Genomic DNA, 22,000 nt, shown 5'->3' on the forward strand with positions numbered 1-22,000 from the left:
TACTGATAGATTGGCAATGCATTTTGATCTACTTTTACTTTTGAAGGGATTTGAATTAAAATGTTTTGATTAAAAAATAATCAGCGTAAAGACTGCTCAATTTATATTTATATAGTTAAGTATATGTATAATTTTAACTTTGTTTGATACAAAATGAGATATATATATATATCTGATTTTAAATAGCTTTTTTCTATATCAATGCTTAGCATAATTTTTATTGTTAATTTATGCTTTTGGAATATTTAGGATTGACATATGTTAGTGTGAGTGAATCAGGTAATATTATGCAATACATGAACTGAACAGAGAGTTCAACATCTATTCAGTTTCTCAAATTCGTGTAATAACCAAGGAATTTGAGTTTGTCTGCAAATGAACTCATGAACCAGATTCACCTTTTCATCATTGTGGTTTAGTGGGTGCGGTTTCACGGGTAACTGCCACATAGTATTTCCTAAATCATAGTTTTTTTCTTGTCATTTTAAGTCATGGTTCAGTAACTGAAATTTATCGAGGAAACATATTATTGTTTGCCTAATTTATGCAGTAAATGATAAAAATATTATTTTTGTGAGAAAGTGTGAATAATAATAAAATGTAATCTTAAATGTTGAAATTACATGACCATACACAGTTACCATTTAGAAATGTTCAAATAATTCGCAAAAAAATATTTTACGTTCCCATCCTATATTTATTTGTGTGGCACATATATATACAGAGGCACACATTTATCGAAACATAAAGTTATATATTTCATAGAATTTAATGAAATATGCTATGCATGACTTCAACTGTCCACACCTTATTTAATTGGCAAGACACTCCTTGTGTTGGCAATGGCTAATTTTAGCCATATTTCATCTATCGGTGCAAAAACATATGCTTCGTTTTTCAACTTGTTATAAAAAAAATTTTAAATACCCTTTCCAGAAACATCTTCGAATTATGTCGTATATATAAGCTTACAATTTGCATTATTCACTTACATTTCTTTCCATCTTTCTATTTAAAACGTAAACATTGAAATTCTTTTTATCAGCATCTTCATACATCTCTTGTCTTCATCATTCCAATGGAACGAACACTGTAATTTTATGGCAATATACTGACTTGGAATCAAGTATCACTGAGGATGTTGAATGCAAAAAACAGTGTCTCATATCTGGATACTCCTATGCAGTGGTTCATACAACTGTGGGTATCATTTTGAATTTTTCTTGTTAAATATACGAATTATTATACACTATTATAAAATTACAGTTGTGTGCTGGATAAACTGTACCAACTTATGTCTCTTGCAAAAATATTTGTTCTTATTTTTATTATATTCTGTTTAAGACATTCTTTGGTTGAGTATAAAATGCTATCAAATCAATTGTTTTATTTTTTACATGTAGGCCCATTATTTGCTGAAAATATTTTGATATATTTTGGATGTTTATGTATGCTATAAGCTCAATACTAGTTTTTCTTTCTATTTAGGAATCGATGTGTTTATGTTCATCGGGCACACTTCCTCAAAGTATAGGATCTACTTGTGATGATGTTTGTTCTGACACTGTGTCAACTGATGTTTGTGGAAGACAGGTAGATATTTTTAGTTTTTTTTTTTGGTTTTGAATAAAATGCATTATTACAAATTTTCTCATTCTCAAACTTCAACATTTTCAAAGTAAATGTACATGGAATTGCAACTTGTGTTGAGCTACATTTCATCAGCAAATCTTAATCTAAATTATCTTATCAATGTTTGATATGTTAATTTGGGAATGTTTAAAGTTGAAACTTATCATTATTCAGGTTGTTAACAACAATGTACTACTTGCAAGCATATCATTCCGTATAGATGGGTTAAGAACGTACTCTCAGCATGAAGCGGTAAGGTCTTTCAAGTCATTGTTATGTGGAAATTGAATTGACATAAACTATAAATTGTTTAAACAATAAATTTAGGGGTTCAATGATTGTGAAGTATAACCAATTTGAGCAAATACAGGATTTCCTCTATATTGCTATACATCCTGTTTTAATATTACAGCAGATGTTGAGTATGAGTGTTATCCAAATATGTATATATTTTGTCGCCATTTTGTTAGCATCGCTATTATTTGAACAAATCATAAAGCATCTGTTGTAATCTGATATCCTTGAATGATGCTTTTCAAGTGGTTTTTAAAAGGAATCAAGTCATATTATGTGAAGTATTCCGAGTTAAAATCCATTGAAGCAAGTCTTATTGCTTGACTATATCTGAAAATTGAGGAGGAATACATGAGAAATGTACTGATCTCACTTGAGATAATTTCTGCACTATTTGCCTATTATTTATCTTCTTTTTTCATGGACATTTTCTAATGTGTGGCACTGACATTTAAATATTATTACTGTAATAATAAATACTGCATTGAGGCATGTTTTTTTTTTACAATGATTTTTATTATCATTTTATAACAGATTCAATTGTCTGTGACTCCTGATTTCAAAGTCGAAAGCTGTCCTAATTTTATTTGGAATTTTAATGATTCCACTGTCGTCATTGTCACTGAAAAGTTTGATGTGATGCACAAATATGCCTTGGCTGGATCGTACTACGTCACTATCACTGTGAACTGCAAAAATGTTTATGATTCATACAGGTATTTTATATAAACTTCTACTGAATGAATTTTCCCATCAATACTTATTCAAGCAACATAAGCAAATAAATCAATCCTATTCTAACAAAAACTAAGGATGTATTTCAACAAGAAGGACATACTATGCCATCTATCTTGGAATAATATTACATATGAATAACTTTTTTCACTTCGTTTATTTGGTATTAAACTTTTAAATGTTTATTTATAAATTGTATCATCCATGTTTGCAAACTATGTAAATCAAATCAGTTTTAATAATTGATTTTGATATAAATTTTAATAAAAAATATATAATGACGAATTCAAATTATTGAATATACTGCCCTTTTAGTAAAATTTTTGATTTCACAGTGGAGTTATGATTTAGTCGGCAGATGTAAGGAATTAAAGTTAAATGCATCAACGTTTTGCTTTAAAATAGAATTCTAAAATGTCAAACAACCTATTTAGCTCCTGTCTTGTATATATAAATTATATAACAGGTGGTTATAAATCACTTGTTAATTTGTTCCTTTTTTTTAGTATAATGGTTAATGTTGAGGAACCAATTGGTGATGTGAGTCTACAATGCAATAAGGTTATCGAATTAGGTGAAAGCATAAATGCCACAGTTGATGTACAACACGGATCTCAGCCACGATTAATGTGGAAATCCTCATTGAATGGAACAGTAGATTATGGTATGCTGTAGCCTGCAAAAAAATTATCAAACATTTCTAAAGCAATGATTTGTTATAAAAAATTTAAATTGTAATTTTGCAGATAAAACATTCCTACCAACTGGCTCCAGCTTTCTAGAGTCTTTGCAGATTGGATATATTTTGAAAACTGGGCCACAAAATTTGATGAATGCACAAGCTTCTTGCCAAGAAAATCAGGGCAATCTAGTTGTAGTTGACAGTTCAACAATATCAGACTATCTTCAGAACAATCTCATTGTCGATGCCGTTGCGAGGTAAATTATTCCACAGAACTAATTTTTTTTTTAATTTGTGATATAATGAAAAACATTGCTTTGCAATGAAACCTTTTGAGTGTATAATCATATTCTCTATTTTTATTAAAAGTTTTAGAATAGTTTTCATGCATCTGGTGGATATATAGTACGTTTTTTTTTCAAGTGACAATCAACTGCACTTAATTCTGGTTTTGTTTGATTGTACTTGACAACATTATTTTGGCTTTAGTTTATGTTAGGTATTAGGGATTTATATGGAAATATTATAGAGTTTACCACATTAGTGTTTGTCTATTCTTCTTTTAGTGCCATTCCTCAGCATATACAAGTGACGTCAAGTACTTTGTTGTTTTGACAACCTTCCATTACCTATTAAAACAGATATAGATATATTAAACATAATAGGATTAACCCGTTGTCTTCAATTTCAATTGATTTAACATCCGTTATGGCAGATACTCAGTTGGAAACCAGTGTATTAATCATGCAACTTGTATTCAGTTTATAAAACAGTACAATCCTAAAAAAGTCTTATGCCCAAGTTTACAGTCTATCATACTGTGAAAGTCTGAATTCCACCATTTTGTATTTTGAATTAATGGTTTTCAAATAACAGTTTGAGTTATAATAACTACATCTTCAAACTTTCCAAATTTTCTACTCAGCAACAATTCAGCAAAATAATCCATATTTACACTGTGTCCAAATATGGTTCATTCATGTCATTGCGGAAGGAAGAAAAGGATTATTATTATATTAATAGGCATTTGGTACAGATGAGATAGAAAAATAAATGCAAAAATTAATTTTTTTTGTAATATCTCTTTGACATGATTAATCCTGCACTTTTTATTACATTGTTTATTAATATAATGCTTTGCCTGGCTTATTTCATTTTAGTGGAAACAAATTATTCTGGATTGGTGTTGTGATTGATGATGTATTGGGAGGAACAATATTCCATGTAACACAACAATCAGTTTCTGGTTCGATGTTTTCAAACTGGGCTGTGGATCAACCAAATCTTGGAGACGCCTCAGCTGTAATTAACAAATTATCATTCATTTCATATCTTTTTGTATGCTATAAAAATAAAACACTAACGAAGGCAATCTAATTCTAAATGATAAAGAATTAATATTTTATATTTATTAGTGCCAATTACAGCAATTGTAAGTCTTTCTTTTCCACATGAGAGCTTCCTAAGTGTCACTTATGTTGAAACTATCAAGTGGGTTATCGGTGACACACATATTGAAATAATACAAAGACTTCGCTTAAACATAAAGAAATTTTCAAGAATTGTGCTCATTTTCAAAAGCATAACATTGTTTATTAAAGGAGTTTTCATATGACACCTCAGAACATATTAATAAGAATGGAAGCAACAAAAAGGGCATTGCTTCATATTTAATTATTTCATAAATGTATTTATGCCTATTATTTACTGTTTTGTTTTAAAAATAGTTGCTTATAGTTTGTAATCCACCAGTTTACAAGATTCTCTGATCTTTTTCATTCCTCAATTTAGAGATGTGTTGCTCTCAATGCAACAGATGGCGGGAAATGGTACACACTACCGTGCACAGATTCTCTGCCTTACATATGCCAGTATCGAAATCCAGGTAACATCGTACTACCTATGTACAAAATTATATTTATGTGGCAGTTCTGAAAAGTTTTATGTTTTAGTATGAACGGTTTATATTGTGATATCGAGAATATTATGGTTATATATGACACTCTATTGATCAGTGGAATTTTGAAAAAAGTATAAAAATAAATTTTGTTTTATTCAAAACCATTTTTCATCAGATATTGCCGAGGAGCCTCATCACTATATATCTGGTACAACTCTGTTTGGAAGTTCCACAACATCAGCGCTTGAAAATTTAGTTGAATCTGCCCCGACCTCAATTTCCGCGAGTGAAAAGGTAAGTGTAATGGATATTCAAAACAACGGTATTTTAAAAGAAATCTGAAAAAATTGTAGTTCATTTTTCTGCTGACAAAAATAGTTGCCATTCTTTAAAAATATTTTGGTTTTAGGTATACACTCTACTTTTTCCTGGATTGTGGGTTTATCATGCTGGAACTTCCACAAGCTGGGAGTTCAGTGGTTCATCAACATCTGTTACAGCAATTAGACTTCAAATATTCAGACCAGTATGTGCTTCTGGCTCACAACTAATCCGACCGGGTAGGTGTTTTAAGTCTGTCAAGTGTGCAAGTTTTCATCCTTTGTCTTAGTTGATAGTATTCACTATTATACTGATATGTATTTCCGAGTTATTTGGATCAACAATATGTTTACCGATATATTGTAGGTTTCAAATACATTAAATATGCTTCATTTTGGTAACTGTTATAAATCGAAACTTAAGCATTTTTGTGTATGTTTTTAAGATGAAATTCCCAAGATCATTTTTTCTATTTAGTCAAGAATAATTTTGGTCATATCTAGTGGGTTCTGCTAAAAGGATTCTCAGGAAATTTTTAGAGAAATTAGTCACTTTGAGAATAAAGCTAATTGTGTTTGAATCTAAAATTAAGATTCCATCCTGAATCAAGATTTTGTGTGAATGAAAAACCTAGGGGGAATATTTGGGGATCCATAACATAACATTCTGCGAATTGTTAAATAAGTCCAAGTGAAAATAAATTTATTTGTTCTATAGGCCTATTCTTCACATTGAAACAGGAATATCTGAAAGGCCAGTCAATATAATTATTAATTAAATTTCCGGTTCCAGTATCAATTCCCAATACCGAGGCTGCTTTTTGATCTTTGTTTTTTGGTAAACGCATTGATTTAATCGAATATAATTAATATGATTTGTGGTTCATTATGCCTCTCTGATGCAATTTATATAAAACACAGCGGTTCTTTTGATGTCATGATATCTGATGTTTGTGTAAATGTAATGTCGTAATTGTTGTGTCATCACTACGACCCAAACCATAGTGTTCGGACTCGTGTGAGTAGTGTTAGGTTGCACGGTGACGACCGGCAGGTGTGAAAATACAATGGTTCTTATTACCACCTGTCTTATGTCTGACACTTTATTTCACACCTCTGGAATCTTTGTCCAATAGTTTAACCTGTTTATATCTCTGATTAGAGTGAAACAAAAGTAAGCGGCCTCTGCCTGTGAAAACCGAATATATGTTTTGTGAACATAATCATGCTTGGGCATCATGGACATATCTACTAAATCTAATTCACGAATGAAAAAAGATTTTTTTTGTTTTGACCCTTCGAACTTAGGTAATAGATGAATACATTTATTAAATATGCTTGTTTCAATGTTTGAATACGGCTCATAAAATTTTTCCGTCATAATTTGCTTAGGAACTTCTTCTGCCTTTTGGGCTTTCTTCCACTATACTGTTACCCTCACAGTGTTGCATTGTATTGTATCTATTCTTGTGTCAGTAATGTAAATGTATATCTCTTAAATTACCAATGGATTTCCTCTGTCAGTGATCTTTTACTTTTATATAAAGATTGTTCTTGTACTTTGTCTCAGAAAGTTGCAGTCTTTATTTATTTTTACTAAAGTTCGAAAAACTATTAAACAGGGTAGATAGTTCATAGAAGTACACTACATGATTTAGTATAGCTTCCAAAAATAATAAAACATGGCATAAATGTCTGCTGCTTACTTACATAAAAGCCTATTTATACCTATTTGATTCATTTTGAAATAATAATATAAAGAAATTCATGTAGGTTTTGTCTGATGTCTGGAAAGAGTAGACCCCTCCCATGAGCAGCATTATCTGGGTTAACATTCAACAAAAGGGTTGACGTGTCGAGTGTCTCATTGAATACATTCCCTATTACGTTCTTCTATTGTTATTACAAGGGTTTTGTCACAGCGCAACGAAGCCCTTTCAATTTCACTTCTTACATTCATTTGTTATCAAAAGTCCACTTTGGTTTATATCTTAAATATTTCAACTAACTGAAAAGTAAATAAAATACTACTTCACCATCATATGGCAAAGTAAATGAACTTTTCTTTTATTCATCTTTTATTCAACTAAACTAATGTTTTTGGAAATCAAAGTTTATTAATCAAACACAGAATAAATGGCGCCTGAGCTCTTTTCAATGTATTATTCCTTGTTTGCTTTAGTTAAAAAGAATTAGAGATCTTTCTCAAGAAAGACGTTTATTGCCACATCCTTCTCATGTGTTTCTTGTGATGTATTCAGCTTAATATGTGTATACATAATGATTATTTCATTTGTTCAAATGCGGAACTACTGTTTTGATATACATTCATACTTAAAAAATTATGATGGTTTTACTCTATAAATTATCCAGTTATGATTATGAATACCAATCCATGTATTGTCAATACACTATTCCTTATTCACTTGATATTCGTTTGAAATTTACTACAGGTTGTTCATCCTTTGGCAATTCATATTCGACTTGTGGAAATGCTGTTGAATTCAATACATGCATAAAGAAAATAACCCCATGTGAATCTGGACAACAACTTTGTCCAATAACTAATTCATGCAAGGTATGAAGTGAAAGTATTTATTCAATAATATAACTCAATTTGGTTACCTCCCTTTTCATTTTGAAATACCTGTCTTTTCTTATAGCTCTATCAAGTCATTTGTCTTAGCTTACAAATGCATTTTGAAAACCTTTGTTGTTTCGTTCTTTTATTTATATTTGTAATCTCTTTGTCAAACATTTATTTTTCAGGAATTATCCGAGCCTTGCAGTCATTATGCTGAGAATGTTACCAGTTCCATACCAACAGCAGGTATCCCGTCTTACAAATTGGTCGGTGAATATGTTGTCAGTTCTTCTTTGAACAATAACAAAATTTACCAGGTATAGTTACAGTTTTATATATAGTTTCGAATAATATACATTCTGTTTTGTTATTGTAATACATGATAAGAGTTTCAAGTAATTCAACATTATTTCTTTACCAAGCTTATTGCACAAAATGGTGAAGAATTGAAAATGGATGATGTAATTGGAATTGCATTCAGTCATCCTATAACAGATCACAACAGCATTCAACTCACTGATTTGCCATTACTTTGTCAGTCAACAAACTTGAGTCTGTAAGTTTATTATTTTTGATTGAGAATCAATGTTACACAAATAATATATTCAGTGTTGTTGAAATCTTCAATATGTACTGATTTAGATTGATGAAATGTTGAAATTCTAACTATTATAACAATTCTTTCATAGATTAAGTATGCCAAGTTTTATGAGCAAGAAAAATAAATTTATTATATAAAGATCAGGAAAATTGGTTAGTTGTATTTTACAATTTTTGAAATATTCTTTATTAAATGATTTCAGCTGGCGTCAGAATGCTATGTTGGTTCAAACAGATTCTTGGACAACTAAACATTCTAACCTTGATACATCAACAAATAACTGGATTGAGTCTGTATGGTGTGACATAAGAATGCATTATAGTCATCGATCTACAGGATCAATTCCGTCATCAACATTCCTCACCCCGGTTTGTTCACTCTAGTACTACATTTTACTATCAATATGTCAACATCAACAGGCTCTCGTAGATGTAGAGTTTATACGCAAACTTAGTGTTTCAGGAAAGCTGATTATTGTTTTATTCTTATTTTCTCATATAGAGCGAAGCTGGAAATTTAACTTTCACTGTACAAGCATTCAACAATGTATCTCAATCTGATTCTTCTTCATGCAATGTAGAAGTGAGAGATTTGGTTAAAAGTGCAAAGTTGATATCACCTCCATCTACTGGTACAAGTCCTGAAGGTTACCCAATTATTGCTGTAGAAGCAGGTACAACAGCCAAAATTATATTAGAAATTGAAGGCGGTGGGTCAAATGTGGAAACGCAATTTGAAGGTGAGACACTTTATATTACTGTACTTCAACTTAATTTCTGAATATTTTTTTTTCAAATTTGAAAAAGGAAACCAACCAATGGTTATTTCCTGTCTGTTATTGTTTTAGAATAATCAAACAACAATAGTTTCTAGTTTTTCAAAAGTGTTTAATTGTATATGTGTCACAACAGAATGCCTCCTAAATAAAATAAACCTTTTTACAATATTCAATATTTCAATTTTACAGGTATCGAAGGCAGGAGTGGTTTGCTATCAGAATGTCCTTCAGAAATCATTAAAACATACACAGAATGTACGACAAAATCTACCGGGAACTTGAGAATCACAGCTACTGATATCCCCATAACTGCAAATTCATCTTTGATAACGGTATATCATTTCCAAATTTGTAGAGTGAACTAACATGTTACTTTTTACACTTGTGTTGTTTTTTGAATTCGTGTATCTAGCAATTCTGCTTCTATGTTTGACTCTGAGTATAAAATTCTGATCCATTTACTTTATCATGCAAATTTATAGACATGCGTGTATTGAACAGTAGTTTGCATAACCCTTATGGCTATAACAATAATCAGTATGTTTTGTTTTGTTTCATGTTTCATACATATTTTTTAAGCATTAAATGAATGAATACCGGTACTTATTTTACAGGCTACTGTGAGTAATGCGTATAGTTCCACTGAAATAACAATCAGAGTCACAACTGAAATAGCAATCACAGGTCTTCGAATTTTGCCTGCTGCTACTACACGAGTACTGGCCAGCATTCCTCAGGTGAGCTATATTTCTGGAATACATAATGTATTATAGTTGCTATTTCTTATACATTCATTCCTGGATGTAGGATGCAAGACCTTTAAACATCGATGATTTATTGCATATTTTATGTAGCTATTTTTATAAATAAAATGAGAATGTGGACAACTCTCTCCCATTACACATTCATTGTACATGAGTATTGATTAACATTCCAATTATTGCATCCAATTTTTCTCAGTAGATATGGCCATAGTTAACTTGTCGAACTTTGAAGACCATTGTCTGTTTTTTATATTCAGGTGTTCACAGCAGAGGTTGACACAGGAACGAACATTGTCTATTCATGGGTTGTTGATGATTTAACTCAATTCATATACACCAACCAACAATATAATGTTTTGTTTCGTACACCTGCTGTATATGTCCTATCAGTAAGTTCTTATGGTTATATTCATAGCATAATGTTCCTCATAAACGAGATTTGAAGTTGGTTGAAAATAAAACTGCATCTTTTCTTTCTAATTTCTTGCAACAGCTGTATTGAATTAATGTTGTTCAATTGAATCGTTTTTTTTTTTTCAGGTTCAGGCAACAAACGGATTGGGATTAATGAATACATCAGTGACATTGACTGTTGATGAAATGAACAGACTTTCTAGTTTACAATTTGTTGATGCTCCTAGTCCATTTATCGCTGAAACTGGTGCAGATATCGAAATCAAAGCAAAGGTATCATATGACAAATAATATTATTATACATTTTATCTTTAAACGTTCAGAAGCCTGATCTAATCATATTTGTATACATGCACATTAATAGTTTATAAATTCTAAATTAACTTGTTTACGATTAATTATATTATAGTTTTTGGTTGATATCAACATCAATTATCAAGTTGAATGGACAATCAACAATGTGGCAGAGACAGGTGCTGTAATTAATCAACCTCATACGGGTGACCCAGATCCTGATCCAGATATAGAGAGAGTTTATGGTACTGACTCTAAAAATGCATCTTTTCCAACTACTGGTGAAAAAAGCATCAAGGTAAATGAACAAATTTTGATTCAATTCTCTGAAAATTTGTTTTATTTTCCCAATTAACTATCTCAAGCAGTTTATTTTTTTGTCTATGCTGCAAATGTATTTAATGCAATAAGACTATCTCAGATACTATTGTATATGGACAATATATCCTAATAATATTATTGCTGCTATTCACTTGTTTTTCAATTTCAGATAAAAGTCTTCAACGAATATGATTCCATCTCTGAAACAATTACTGTTGACATCCGATCCCTGCTCACTGGTGTTGTGATAGAAATGACATCGACCGTGCCTGCTGTTGGTGACGATCTTCAGGTAGCAGAAAAGTTTTATTTTAACCTGACTCATCAGAATGTAGAGACATGGAATCTGTGAATCCATGTTATTACTTCCATATCAAGACTGTTTCAATGGCTGTTTTCCCGACCCTTGACACCAAAAATATTCTTCTCATATTATATCTCTGCAAATTTTATATAATTATTTCGAGACTGCTCTCATGAGTTGGTGCTTCCAGATTGGTTTACTTGTTTCATCACCACTATTTTAATTAAATATGTAACAACCCATCGGTTAAAACTACTGATAGCTAATTTTAGCCTAGTCTATCGTGCAGCTTTTTCGAAAATTGCAGCTAAACTAGAACTGTACAGATCATTTTTGGAGACCCAACTAAAAACTACCCAATAGCTGGCAAAATCATAAAATCGAGCCAATATTTGAAGCCATGCTTGAAAATTCGCAACATATTATAACAGTATATATTTCTTTAACAGTTCAGAGTATCAGGATCACCCTCAACATATGGTGCTGTATTTACTTATGACTGGGGTGATGGAACAATAGATCCAGATTCTAATCAAGGAACAATAACTCATAGATATTCTTCTCCCGGAACATACACAGTAAACATGACTGCAGACAATAAATTAAACGCAATGTCAAATACAACAACGATCACTATCTATGAAAGAGTCACAGGTATGGATATGCATAACCTAATCATAAATAAATCAGATATAAAGACTGAATTACCAGGTTACAGTCAATCTTGATGTTTGTTAATTTATTTATTCTGAAAAAATGTCCGATAATTTCTTTGTTCAGAATGTCTTTTGTTGGCTACATGTTGTGTATTCATCTATTTGTGTCTTTTTCAGGCCTTACTCTGACGTCTGATGGACCTACTGAGATTTCAACATCAACTGTTTTGACTGCTGACATTGTCACTGGGAAAGCAAGTGCTCTGTTCTCATTTGATTTTGATTCGCTGCCATCCACTGATAATGTTACAGACTTGTCATATACTGTGATCTACCCATCTTTGGGAAGATATAATGTATCAGTTACGGCCACGAACCCCATCAGTTCAGAGCAGAAGTTTCTTGAGGTAAGGTTCTGTTTTGAGGCAGATGTAGTGTATAATCTTAATACTTAATAATAATGAGCTAATTCGACAACCTATATTCTACAACTGATTGCCTTTTTTTTCATATTTTTAGTTTTCAAATGTATTTGCTACAATTTCACTAATCATATTAATTTGATTTTTCAAAGGTTCATGTGTTTGCAATTGACGTAACAAATGTCAACACAACTGAAGGATGTTTCAAAACAAATGGAAATGCAACAATGCAAGCATTCATGCCTACTGATGTGTAAGTTCAGTTTTAGAATTATAGTTTTTGAAAAAAAAGGGAAGTCAAAGCATATAAATGATACTTTATTAAATATGATATTGTTTCAGTACAACCCTGTTTGACTACGAATGGATATTTCAAGATGGGACATCAATAGATGTTGACTCAAATAATACTATAAATCATGTTTTCACGACTGCTGGCTACCACAATGTAACTGCAAGAGTCAAGAGCAAGAAAACATCAAAATATGATGAAATGGTTTGTTAAATTTTGAATCCCTCATCGTGACTGTGTTTTTGCTGTATCTGGTTTTGTCTTAAAACAATATATTCAAGAGATCACATGGTACTGATATTCAAATGAGAATACTTATTTTTATTTCTAGAAAAATACAATTTTGTATATATTTTGTATAGTTAGTGCATTGGAATGAGAAACCTTAGAATATACTGATGCCTCTATGCAACTAAAATCTTGTTCAAGTTCCGCTACAGGTCTTATTAAATGTTACAATAATGCTACATGCAGATTTGATCAGCATCAGGATATTTTTCCACTTGCTTATAAGTAAACACATTTCCATACTTTCGAACATAAGCTGTACCTGAACGTGTAAATTAAACATTCAGTATATTCTTATTTCAGTCTGTGATAGTGTGTATTGAAGATGAAATAACTTCCGCTGCAATAACTGACTCGCCAGAAACTGAGATAGGATCATCGACCACTTTTAAATTGAATTCTGTTGGTGGAACAAATCCAGTGTATAAGATTGATTTTGGTGACGGCACCTTGGTAGAAAATATCACATTAGCAGGTAAGTGATTTAGTCTTTGAAACACATCATTATATTTAAAAAAAGCTATCCTCCACTATAATCTTTCTTTCAAAGTTGCAAAATCATTCTTTTCATCAGAGCATGCCATTTCATGTTGTCATATTATGTTTAGGAGATTTCTGCATACTAGCTTGATTAAATTTCATAATTTTTATATTGCTGTGATTTAATCTTAGTATAATAACATGAAGATTACAATTTAATCTATGGTATTACTGCGAAATCTTGTATTTGTGTGTGTTTTTCACAAAGTATGTTTTTATCGCGGCAGTATTGATTCATAAAGTTTAACGGATGAATGTCAACATGCATAGCAGTGGTGTCTGAAATTAAAGTTTCCATTTTATGTTTGTTTTATTCTAGATATCACCCACACCTATTCTAGCACTGGAAACTACACGGTAACATTCACTGCAAAAAATCTTGTGAGTGAAGTGACAGACATTGCTTATGCTGTTGTACAAGAAGCTGTTCAAGGTATTCTCAAATGAATTAGAAAAATATCACAAATGTATAAATATTTTATCTGTTTTATCTCAAATATTATTCAATAGATGAGTCAGCAATAAAAAGTGTTGATTCATGTGGAGTGAGATCAGTATGTAGATTTATCATCTGTTCTACAATAGTATCTATTATCCAAGTTTTGCAATTTGCTTTTTTATTATGCCTAATTTCATTGTTACTTTGTTTAAAATACTAATTTTTAGTTTTTATTGTTTTTTATTTTCCAATTGAGCTATTTAAGTAATACCTTATTTTTATTTTGATATAGGAATCAATATTAGTACATCATCCACATATTCACCTTTAATTGCAAAAGATTTGCAAGTATTATACACTGCGACCTCAACTAATGGTACTGACCTTGAATATCAGTGGGATTTTAAAGATGGAAGCGCATTACAGAGCGGAATTGAGGTAAATCAATTCAATTATTGTCAAATTCAAAATCCTATAGAACATGCAAACTTGACAGCTATTTTTGATTAGAAATGACAAATATAATTTGTTAGTTGTAATTAATTATGAGATATGCTTTTCCTATGGAAAAGTAATACTGACACCGAAGGCTTAAAAATTATCTTTCTCAACAGTGGTTATAAAAATCTGAAAGCAAGCAAGCTGTTAGTTATAAACAAGATGATAACAATAACAATAATTCAATCTGTCGTATTGCATTTTTCATTCAGGCAAATCACACTTATAGCACTACAGGAGATTTTAAAATTACTTTGACGGTTTCAAATTTGATCAGTTCAAAAACCTTTGACTTTGACATTACTGTAAAAGAACCAGTGACTGGAGCAAGTATAACTGGACAAGGATCCATTATCAGAGCCAATACAAGTGTCACTTTCACTGCCTCAATCAGTACCGGTGGACCTGGGGAGAAATATTATTGGAAGGTAATATTGATTTGAATCTTTCTGAAAAATATATATATATATAGGCTATATCAGGGGTTCTCAAACTTTTGGTGTTGCGGAGCCCTTGAAAAGGTTTACTATTATTCACGGAGCCCCAAAAAATAAATGTTAAAATTGTTACTTTCAGATTAATATTCCTGAGCAAGTTAAAAGTACTTTACTTAATTTAAATGCTGAACCTTAGGGTTAATACAAGTCATACATAAATTTAAATTTCAAACATAAATTATATATATACTGAGGCTGTAAATTTCACACTTGACAAACATTAATAAATTAGTGGTCGAATCTTTTCCCTTTCGACATTTTTGGAAGACCTAAAAGGCCGCTAATAACGTGCGCGATTGCATTTTGTTCGATTGCCGATTTTTTTCGTCAGCATGGCGTATCTTTGAACCTTCAAACATCTTTACCGCCGGTGTTTATTCTCCGTGAATCAAAAATTTCCCTCGGCATATATATACATGTATTGTTACACATTGACGACGTTAATTGCTTTTTTGTTCTCGTGGGGAATTATGAGTTCAATGTGAAAATTATGTTACCATATTATAGCCATCGGCGATGAAATGCTAAAAATAATAATTAATAAAGAGGTAAATCCGCAACTCAAATTTCTTGATTGAAAAACGGCATTCTAAAATATTAAAACTGAAACTTAGAAGAGAAGATCACAAATTTGGTTTTCAGCAGACTCATCTCAGATAGAAAACGTTTTTATAGACATTGTAAATTACAAAATTTGGTGTTATGTTAGGTTTTCATCGTAGTAACTGCGAAATCGAAACACAGTCAATTGTTCGCGCGATGTACCTTTTTTCCCATTCTGAAACTACTGACGGAGCCGCACGCAGTCCATTGTGCACGTGATCCGCGATGTACCTTTTTTCATTCTGAAACTAGCGACAGAGCCGAATGCAATAAAATAAATTCCAATTGTTCGTGTTTTGCACCGACAGTGTGAGTAACGATGAGCACCATTACATTATAACGACGAGACACGTTAAATGCTCGCATCGGTCATGGATTGAATATTTTACGCAACAGAAATCTCGTTATCCGTTTTTTTAATCGCGAAGAATGTTGCTCGGAAATTTCCGATTCCAATTTTGAACCATTTCCCTCTTAAAAATCCTGGCTACGTTCCTGATTATAAATAATGTCATTTTTTCAATTTCGCCTCTTTACCATATTTCGAGACTATATTGTTGTCAGATTTTATCGGAGCTGTTATCGCTTCTTTGAACAGTTACAAAATTTTGAGTCAGTATTTGAAAAGTAATCGAATAGCTCGCGGAGCCCCTGGGTTTCTCTCGCGGAGCCCTGAGAACCTATGGGCTATATGATGTTTAAGGCTTTTAATTTTTTTTATTCTAATTCAGGTTACCCCTGGACATGATTATACTTTATCTACACCGACGTTTACTTATGTATTCACGGATATTAAAAACTACAGCATATCTGTTAAAATTGAAAATGAGGTAAGATATAATTTATTCTTGCACCCACTATAATTTTTTCAAACTTGAACTGCCCATGTTCATTATTTAGTCATCGGTTTCAATTTGAGGTTCAAATGTTGCATTGCAAATTCCCAATTACAATAAGGTAAAATAGTGTCAAACACAACACTAGAGATATAAATAATCATTTAAAAAAAAATAACAGCATGATAAATGGGATAAACTATAATGGAAATTGCTTACTTAGATCAAAATTGACCATCAAAGAATGATTACAGTAAAAAAAAAATTATATGATTGCATATTATTGTCAATGTGTGAAATATTAAAAAGAATATAGTTGCAATTGTTATATTTTTGTGATTTTGTTTTACTATTAGGTGAGTGCAGATTATGCAGAAATATTTGCTCTTGCTGCTGACTTAATTCTCGGAGTCAATATATCAACGGACGCTTTGGTGGATGGAAAATATACTGCAAGAAATGAAATCACTAGATTTGAAGCTTTGTTAGATTCTGGTGAAAACATTTCAACTACAACTGCAGGAAGTTCAAGTGCTGTAACAAGTGACTGGACCATTTCAATAAATGGTGTAACAGAAGAAGTTTACAATGGTATGTTAATCAATTAAGGAAATACCCCGATTGATCAACTGTTTATCAAACTTATTACTTATCAATCTTGATCGGTAAGTATCTTGATAGGTATTTGTCTCTTTGATTGTCTGTTAGACATTTTTGTATGTTGCGCGATATCTCAAGGCAGCGAGGTTGAATTCGCATGTGCATTCATCATATCTCGGACCAGAAGCCTATTGATTTTGGATGAATTATGTCATATAATTAGCGAGTTATTAATTAATTAGTGATGGAACACATGGTATCGCTATTGAGTTCAAAGGAAAGGAATCGAAACCACAGTTACTGTTTTGGGGGACCCCCTAACTTTCGTCACTGCAAACGATTGTGTGCGTAACATGCATAACTCATGTGAAATCGTACTCCGTCAAAATTGTTGGGTAAAATATTGAACATGCTGAAGATCCATATGTCGGCAGTCTCCTATCGCTATTTAGTCTATCTCCTTTGTGAATTTGTAGTATAAATAGAAACACAAAGAGTAGTTACAGCATTGTAAAAATGTTGATGCATTGTGAACATGATTGCTATAGCACCGCTTATTAATGTGTGGGTTTTTAGCTTCGAATTCCAAATGGAAATAATTATGTGCGAGAATATTTCTGGAGTTCTGGATTACATGTAGTGGTCCCCACTACCTCTGGCCCATTATGTCCCCCTCCCTTGCATGCATTGCATTGGTTAACTATTCTCATGCTCAAAATAGATGGATATTCAAGTGAAAGTTCATGGATTTCACTATATAATTGTCAGCATTTTGCTCCCCATACTGAATACAGTGAATGAAAATTTCTTATTTTTAGATTCTTCTATCATATTTCACTCATTTAAAGAAGTTGGTATATACACCGTCAGTGTTAATGTAAGCAATGGAGTCAGTTCAAAACAATCTGAAATTACAGTTGATTCCATTGATAGGATTGGTGACATTAATTTTATGGTCATTGATGGCTTTGATGGAGCAGCTGCCACAGGATCAGAAGTCAAAATCATGGTTAGTTATCCATTTTTTTTTTAAATTTCCATATGAATATAAGTAATAAAATATTATCAGGAATATGTGTGTCTCTATGTTACTTTGATTTTATTGTGTTCCACACTTTTTCATTTAAGTAATTGACCCTTTTTTCTAGGCAATCGTATCTGTTGGCACAAATTTAGAATTCTTTTGGGATCCGAATGATTCTGGTGCAGCATATGCTGAAGTGAATGATACAAATTTAACATACACATACTCAGCAGCTGGAAAATATTATCCTTTTGTTCGAGTTGAAAATCCTCTTGGAAATAAGACTGAATCTTATGATTTGACTGTGCAAGATGTTGTTACAGGTATTCACTAAATAATTGTTGTTATTAATCTTCTGTTAATAATTTAGTTAAAAATAATTATTACACTAAAATCTGCTTTGAGTTAATTTAAATTTGCATTATACCCTGTACCTTACTCTCGTCTAAACAATAAGAATTTCTTGTCTATTTTCAGGACTTGAAATCACCCACATGAATGCAATCGTTCCATTCAATGTTCCATTATCTCAACAAACACATTTCGTAGCTTCCATTTCTTCTGGCACTGATGTCATTTACTCATGGTATTATGTAGGCGAATCTGGTACATTATCTGATATAGAAAACTCTACAAACACTCAAATGAATTGGAAATTTCCAGAGGTATTTTCACAATATATTTTCATTAATGTAGCAGTGCTCCTTATTATTGTGTTTTTAAAAATTTCGAATAGATTTCAAATCATATGTAAATACGAATACAAACTTTATTGCAGGGTCTGACTAATGATAAAAAAAAAATGACAAAGAAATTTTAAATATACATGTAGTTTGAACTTCTTTTCGGGCACTATTAAGTACCATGACTATAATGTTTTCCAAATCAACATTACTTCAAGGATTACGCATGAAAGTAGAAATATAAAAAATGGCTTAAAGAAACATCTTTATATATGATTGGAGAACACCAATATGTATCTCTCGTTGTTACCTGTAACGCATATTAAATTATTATATATGTAATGTTGTGCAGGTTACCACATACAAGCTCATAGTAAATGCATCCAATCTTGTCAGCTGGGATCAAGTCAATTACACAGTGACTGTTGTGACACCGATTTCCAATCTTGATATTGTTTCTGACTCTCTGCTTGTTGCAACTAATGCTACAGTCAAGGTATTTCATTTTACACATTTTTTTTTATGTTCGTTGAGGTTCATGCACATCACTTGACCATTACTTGACCACATTACTACATCATGAACACTTTCAGTTCAAGTTTTTAAATTTTATGATCCAACTGAATTTTATTTGTTTTATACTTGTTAATGCAATGTTATGTATGATGTGAGTGTTCATTTGCGAAAGATATATCAAGACTGTCCCACAAAGACATTGAATATATTAGATTTTTCACCAATAATCAATTTGTAGGTTTTATTAAAAATCTTTATATTTTTTACAATCTAACACTAAGTTTTCTTCATCATATTTAGATCAAGGGAACAGTGGAACATGGTGACAATGTTAATTTCAAGTTCTATGTTAATGGGTCAGAATTATTAGCAGCAGTGGTGAATGAGAAGGAATCTGAAACATCATCTTATTTTGTTTCACCCGGTATATATGAAGTAAGCAAAACCATTTTGAATTTGCATGTTTATATTGGTATATTTTTCTCAATCATCATTATCCAAATCTATCTCAATAAGATACAATAGTGGTGAAAATTTTTTTTATTGATGTCCCAAACAATCTATTCAGAATAAAATAATGAAAATCTCATTCTAGGTTTATGTTGAAGCAAGCAACAATGTGAGTTCTTCAAATCTGACAAAAATAATTACAGTTCGAGATCCGATATCTGGTGTGAAAATTGAAGGATGTTGTACTGATGAAATGGTAAGTTGGCAAATTATGTATTATCTGAATCAATAATTTCAATCTGTGGATCAGATAATGACACCAATGATTGTACAATTAGAAGAATAAAGAAAACCTATTTCACTTCAGACGTTAACAGTTGTTCAATTTTGTATGGACACTAGTCTATTAAATAAATATACCTTGCAACTATTTTCAGTGTGCAAAAATTTCCCTTCTATTTTTCAAGTATGTGGCAACTGGAGAAAATCTGACCTTTTCTGTGAAAACTGATTCTGGCACAGACATTGTTTACTCTTGGAACATTACGTATGAAACTGGTCAAGTCATTCAAGCAAGCGGGCAAGAAATTCACAAAACATTAACAGTTCCTGGACGAACTGAAGTTAAATTACTTGCAAATAATGGAGTCAGTGAAAGCATAATAGCTCTAACATTGCAGGCAAGTTCATTTTGATATTTTGAGAAAACTTTTAATTATTACTTTAAAGCAGAATGAACCAACCATAATTAAGAATTTAAATTATAAATATCTGAACATAAGATAAAGTGAATAGTTGAAATTAGCTCAGAAGCACTATCAATTTATCTTGTGTTAAATTACTTCATGGTAATATCTGAAAATTGTTCATGGTTTTCAATTAAATATGCACATACATACATATTTTTAGTAAGTAGAGCCAATACGTAAATTTTGTAACTTATGGAACAAAATATTTTTCATAATAACAGAGTTCTTTTTGATACGGATATATAATATTTTTTAGTTATGTGTATAATATTTTTACAGCTTCAGGATAAGTGTCTTGTGCAACTGTCTGTAGAAAATCCAGGAAGAACACAATACATAAATGAAAACATCACTTTGAACATAAATGTTGTAGTAAGTGTACAACTATTTTTAAAAATGGCTAAAATAGTTTTCACAAATAAAAGAACTATTGTACACTTTTACACAATATTTTCTTGTTTTTAAAGTTTACTTTAAAATATTTCTCTTGCTAATAGCAACGAGATGGGCTTTTTAAATTGTATTCTGACTTTGAATAGGTTGGAACTAATGTATCACATACTATTGACTGGGGAGACTTTCCAAGCATTCCAGATATAACTACAGCAAGCACAGCAGTTCATATATATAGATTTAAGAATGATTACACAATCACAGTCAACACAAGCAATCAAGTTAGTTGGGTAAGTATTGTTTGTCTCTGATATCTCGAACCTAAGTAAAATTGTGACTGTTACTAAATTTCTTTTTTCTTCATACAACAATGTGATAAATTTGTAAGATCTATTTTAAATTATAAAAATTTACTGATAATGATGTCTAACACAGTTAGAAACTATCAAATTCATTTGTATTTTTCAATATTTTATTGGCATTGGCATTGGCATTATTGGCATTTTCAGGTTGAAAATACAGCTTCAGTGACGATCAGCAAACTTGCATGTGTTGCACCTACAATCTCATTTGTTGAAAGCAGCAAATCTTCCAAGTTTTTTCGTTCTCGAACAATATATGTTGAGTCAACAATCACAACAAACTGTTCTGATTATGATGTTTCTTACACTTGGCTTGTCTATAAACAAGAGGACTGTACTACACTTAATCCAAACAATGTCCAGGTACATTTTGTTTTATAAAACTCTGATATTAGCTGAATCCTTTTCATAAGTTTAATTTTCTTGGAAACGAATGATGCTCATAGCAAATCATTATTCTGATATAATCTCTAAAGTTTTCAATAATAGATATTGACTTTACCATTTCAAATAATATCGTAAACAAATT

The 22,000-nt window shown here is 31.3% G+C and overlaps 1 protein-coding gene across 1 annotated transcript in view; it reads left to right on the forward strand.

Moving 5' to 3' along the window:
• The window catches only part of LOC120326144 (polycystin-1-like), a 45,748-nt gene that overhangs the window by 4,267 nt on the left and 19,481 nt on the right, over positions 1 to 22,000 (forward strand). Inside the window, exons 6-46 of the mRNA XM_039392380.2 lie at positions 1,046 to 1,200; positions 1,489 to 1,593; positions 1,807 to 1,884; positions 2,461 to 2,642; positions 3,168 to 3,325; positions 3,408 to 3,600; positions 4,504 to 4,645; positions 5,135 to 5,228; positions 5,419 to 5,537; positions 5,653 to 5,803; positions 8,017 to 8,141; positions 8,333 to 8,464; positions 8,570 to 8,703; positions 8,951 to 9,116; positions 9,250 to 9,487; positions 9,716 to 9,858; positions 10,141 to 10,263; positions 10,548 to 10,679; positions 10,831 to 10,977; positions 11,114 to 11,296; positions 11,489 to 11,611; positions 12,073 to 12,277; positions 12,457 to 12,686; positions 12,854 to 12,954; positions 13,044 to 13,197; positions 13,585 to 13,756; positions 14,141 to 14,254; positions 14,553 to 14,698; positions 14,971 to 15,186; positions 16,590 to 16,688; positions 17,051 to 17,285; positions 18,113 to 18,303; positions 18,443 to 18,641; positions 18,796 to 18,983; positions 19,354 to 19,497; positions 19,818 to 19,952; positions 20,113 to 20,223; positions 20,435 to 20,647; positions 20,996 to 21,088; positions 21,256 to 21,399; positions 21,619 to 21,834. Coding sequence (XP_039248314.2) covers positions 1,046 to 1,200; positions 1,489 to 1,593; positions 1,807 to 1,884; positions 2,461 to 2,642; positions 3,168 to 3,325; positions 3,408 to 3,600; positions 4,504 to 4,645; positions 5,135 to 5,228; positions 5,419 to 5,537; positions 5,653 to 5,803; positions 8,017 to 8,141; positions 8,333 to 8,464; positions 8,570 to 8,703; positions 8,951 to 9,116; positions 9,250 to 9,487; positions 9,716 to 9,858; positions 10,141 to 10,263; positions 10,548 to 10,679; positions 10,831 to 10,977; positions 11,114 to 11,296; positions 11,489 to 11,611; positions 12,073 to 12,277; positions 12,457 to 12,686; positions 12,854 to 12,954; positions 13,044 to 13,197; positions 13,585 to 13,756; positions 14,141 to 14,254; positions 14,553 to 14,698; positions 14,971 to 15,186; positions 16,590 to 16,688; positions 17,051 to 17,285; positions 18,113 to 18,303; positions 18,443 to 18,641; positions 18,796 to 18,983; positions 19,354 to 19,497; positions 19,818 to 19,952; positions 20,113 to 20,223; positions 20,435 to 20,647; positions 20,996 to 21,088; positions 21,256 to 21,399; positions 21,619 to 21,834 — 6,329 coding nt within the window. The remainder of the gene's footprint in view (positions 1 to 1,045; positions 1,201 to 1,488; positions 1,594 to 1,806; positions 1,885 to 2,460; positions 2,643 to 3,167; positions 3,326 to 3,407; positions 3,601 to 4,503; positions 4,646 to 5,134; positions 5,229 to 5,418; positions 5,538 to 5,652; positions 5,804 to 8,016; positions 8,142 to 8,332; positions 8,465 to 8,569; positions 8,704 to 8,950; positions 9,117 to 9,249; positions 9,488 to 9,715; positions 9,859 to 10,140; positions 10,264 to 10,547; positions 10,680 to 10,830; positions 10,978 to 11,113; positions 11,297 to 11,488; positions 11,612 to 12,072; positions 12,278 to 12,456; positions 12,687 to 12,853; positions 12,955 to 13,043; positions 13,198 to 13,584; positions 13,757 to 14,140; positions 14,255 to 14,552; positions 14,699 to 14,970; positions 15,187 to 16,589; positions 16,689 to 17,050; positions 17,286 to 18,112; positions 18,304 to 18,442; positions 18,642 to 18,795; positions 18,984 to 19,353; positions 19,498 to 19,817; positions 19,953 to 20,112; positions 20,224 to 20,434; positions 20,648 to 20,995; positions 21,089 to 21,255; positions 21,400 to 21,618; positions 21,835 to 22,000) is intronic.

This window comes from Styela clava, chromosome 4 (genome assembly GCF_964204865.1).
Source record: "Styela clava chromosome 4, kaStyClav1.hap1.2, whole genome shotgun sequence".
NCBI classification, from domain to species: domain Eukaryota; kingdom Metazoa; phylum Chordata; class Ascidiacea; order Stolidobranchia; family Styelidae; genus Styela; species Styela clava.